At 38.8% G+C, this 3654-nt stretch overlaps 1 protein-coding gene across 1 annotated transcript; it reads right to left on the bottom strand.

Moving 5' to 3' along the window:
- Positions 1 to 1849: 1849 nt before the first annotated feature.
- Positions 1850 to 3386, bottom strand: LOC118600116 (butyrophilin-like protein 1). The gene is made up of 4 exons (XM_036216883.1): positions 3176 to 3386; positions 3017 to 3081; positions 2754 to 2867; positions 1850 to 2644 (listed from the first exon to the last, which is right to left on the bottom strand). Exons 1-4 carry the CDS (start codon positions 3358 to 3360, stop codon positions 2478 to 2480), a joined length of 531 nt encoding a protein of 176 aa, XP_036072776.1. The 5' UTR covers positions 3361 to 3386; the 3' UTR covers positions 1850 to 2477.
- Positions 3387 to 3654: the final 268 nt, after the last annotated feature.

The raw sequence follows: 3654 nt of genomic DNA, 5'->3' as shown, positions 1-3654 counted from the left end.
TGCAGCTGAGAATGTTTAAAAACATTGTTTGAAACATGGCTGTAGGTGAAATGCATGATGGGAACTTCATGCAAAACCAGAAAAAGCCAAGCGATGATGTCATTCCCGTAACCTGCCAAAGCAGAAACTTGAGTTTGAAGAGAGATCTTGTTGTCAGGTCATTATGAAAGCTGCTGCTGAACGTGGTATTTAAACGCCAATTTTGGTGCTTGTATCACAAAGTGGAAGATTCTTGAGAAAAATGTGGTTAATCTGCCTAATGACCTTCCAGGAGCGTCCATGTCCTTACATAGAAATGCTGATGGTGTTCCTGGAGACAGGTAAGAACAGCTGGACATCATGCAGGTCTGTTATTCAACCTTTTAAATGTTGCTTTGTGCCATGAAATCCTGGACTTTAGAATGAATTTAGCATCACGTTGAACTTAACAAACCACTGAAGAGAAATTATTAATATTACTGGAAATAAATTCAGTTTTGAAGGGGTTAAAAAAGACCTCCATCTTTAAAAATAAAAACTAACATCCATGACCAACATCTCATTTCATACAGCCGAACACAAAGTAAGGCTCACCTAAAGATCCTTTGGCAAGAAAATATTTGTAGACAGAAAATTGCAGAATTCTTGCTGTTATTTGTTGATTATCTTATTTATCAATTCATTTATTTATCCCATTTAGTGCAATCGTGTCATTTCTTACCTGAAAAGAAGTCCAGAGAGACGAGGAAGAGCAAAAGTCCAGGCATCTCGACTGGTTCCTTCAACTTTTGATGAACAGATGAAATAACTACAAGGAAAACTAACGCTAGCTCCTCCCACAAGCGTGTGGCCTTGTGATTTGCATTTTTTTTCATTCCAAAGACAACAAAACAGAACACTCTCTGTTTGAGCTTTATTTTGCCTCACTAAAGAAATATCAATAGTTACTTTTACTTGTACTAGTTAATTACTTTAACCCATGTGTGTACAACAACTCTACTTTCAATAGTACCTGATGAGATGGATTCAGAACACATCTTTTCTTTGGTTTTCCTGAAATTTGCATCTGTTTTTTTTTTTATTTAATTTTATTTTTTTTTGTATTTTGTGAAAACTTGTGTCCAAAAACAATAGTTCAGACAAGCGTCACTTGCCTATGAAGATTTGTTAGCTCTATGGGAAGATTGGGAATGTCAAACCTGTTTAACAGAATATATGGACAGAGATTACACTCATAATAGAGGAATTTAAAATTAATGTTGTTTGGAGAAACAAGCAAGTGTCCAAGCAAACCAGCGAGAAGATAACAGAGCAGATAGCTTGCTGGATCAGTAAAAACTGTCAACCGACCAACATAGCTGAAGATGATGGTTGCGAGACTTGATGCGAGTGGCTACCGGTGACGTAGCGTACAATCTGCCTGCAAGGAAATTGGAACTTTCCAGAATCGAGATGATGTGTATTCTTTACTATTTATTATACTTAGTTCTCTGTCCTTCTGTTTGATGCAGTAGGATTCACATGTTGTTCCTCTTTCCCACATTTCAGATTCTCAGTAGATTGTCTGTGCTCCTGTTCTTGGTCGTGGACCACGCCTCTGGCTTGTCTTGGCTGTAAATTCCATGCAAAATTGAAAAAAGGTCTACTTAGGACTTTTTAGTTAAAAAAAAAATGCCCTTTCTTCTTTAATTCCTTCATTTTCTTCTAAACCGCTAAGAGGTTTGATAAAATATTAAAAACAAAACAAAAGCATTTAAAGGAAAATGAAGTAAAACATAAAATTCATTTAAATATTTTTATTGACATTTTAATCTAATAAAAAGGGAAAACTTCCTGTTCAAATTTAGAAAGCACCAGCTATTATAAACAAATGACATAATCGTTACATATTCATATCAAGACAATAGTCAGTGTGCAAACAGAGGTAATCAGGTTACACATCCCTTCATTTAAAGAAAAGTGAAGAAATCAGTTTCATTTTTTAAACAATCTACAAAAACGTGCCTTTGTCTGAACTTGTGCATAAACAAGAGGCGGGGCTTAAAGTTATCAGTAATATTTAGCTACTCATGTAAATGCGCAACCATAACTCTTCGACCGATTACGTAATCAGCGTGAATCAGCTGATCCTGATGTGGAGATAAGCGGCTTCTCTCATCTGCTTTGCACCGATAAGTAACGGGGCAATTATTTCAGCCACAGGATCAGCTGATCTGCATCGATTTCACTGTGTTGCAGATCAGAGCAAAGCTGCTTTTCTCAGCTTCCAGAATCCGCTGAAATTACATCAATTGCGTAAACAGTTCAAGATTGACTGTATTTAAAAGAATGTCAACACTGGAGCTAAACAGAGAAAAAGAGAAAACTTTCTTTTTATTGCAGTTAAGTCTCACAAATCCCCCATTAAGGATCACCAGAATCGATGTCCTTCAGATTCATTTAAGGAAGTATGGCATTGTTCTTTAGGACTCGTGACTCGTTTCAAGCTTTCTGGTCCATCATTGTGCGGTTTGAGTCTTGGATACGATCGTCCATCCTCCAGCTTTGGTGTTCAAACTTGGTGTTACCTCTCTCCTCTTGTTTGCTCTCCTCTTCGCTCTCCTGGTTTTGTTTCCCAGGTGAAAGGCAGGTGAAATTGAATTCATTGAGCTTACATTTGGAGGGTCTGTGAATACAAACAGGAAGTGTTAGTGTTCCATTAGTTTAGGTTACAGATGATGTCAACAACAAAGTGAGAGCAGCTAAAAGGAAGAAAAACACGTTTTCTCTCCCACCAGGTCTGTGACATTTCATCCCGAACAGATGCCACAGTGCAAACGCAGACAGGAAAAGCACAGCTTCCACCACGCAGACAGCTATAATGTGGTAAATGGACCAAAGGAAAACGGCTGGAACGACAAGAACACACGTAGATGTAGGAGTAGGAAAAAAAAAAACACCTGTTATTTTTATGTATTTATTTTTAACTGAATACAAGACTGAGTCAGGTGAATGGACTAATTAGTCTGAAACTTTGGAGGAGGAAGGATGCTCTCACTGGTTATGAGGATCTGTGCAGACCTGGTCTGGTTGGACTGCTGCAGCTCAGCCCTGCAGGTGAGTCTGCAAAAACCTCCAGTTAGATCTCATTTCCAATGATGCTGGAACTGGATTCCAAATATAAGAACCAAAGGAAACATTCCAACAAACCACTAACCTGCCGGTTGAATTCTCCAGAACAAATTTTTGTCGTACGGTGAAACATCCGCTTGAATCTTCTGTCTGCGGGTCTTCAGCAGTCAAGGTTCTCCCCTGGTCGTCCAGGATCTTCATCTCAGGCTTTGGCCGCCAGCAACTAGCCTGACACTCCACGATCACCTGTCCACTTTCAACCGAGACCATCGAGATCTTTGGGTCAGACACTGAAACTGCAGAAACAACTTTTGTCAGGTTTTCGTGTGAAATTCCAATTTTAACAACAGCTCATCAAATAAAAATCAGCTCAGTTCAGGCTAATAGTTCAACCAGATTGGGGAACTCTTTCTTCATGGACGTTTGAAGGGAAAAGGTGCAAACATATTACAGCCAAAGTTACATATTGATTTTTTTTCTCCATGAAGGGTTGTAGGTGTGTCCGAAAGTTCCCTTGAGGTTCATGCGGTCACGTCAATTACATCATTAAAACTGGAACGTACC

Source organism: Oryzias melastigma, linkage group LG18 (genome assembly GCF_002922805.2).
Source record: "Oryzias melastigma strain HK-1 linkage group LG18, ASM292280v2, whole genome shotgun sequence".
NCBI classification, from domain to species: domain Eukaryota; kingdom Metazoa; phylum Chordata; class Actinopteri; order Beloniformes; family Adrianichthyidae; genus Oryzias; species Oryzias melastigma.
The sequence above is the reverse complement of the archived record's forward strand: the minus strand, read 5'-3'. Positions and strand labels throughout refer to the sequence as shown.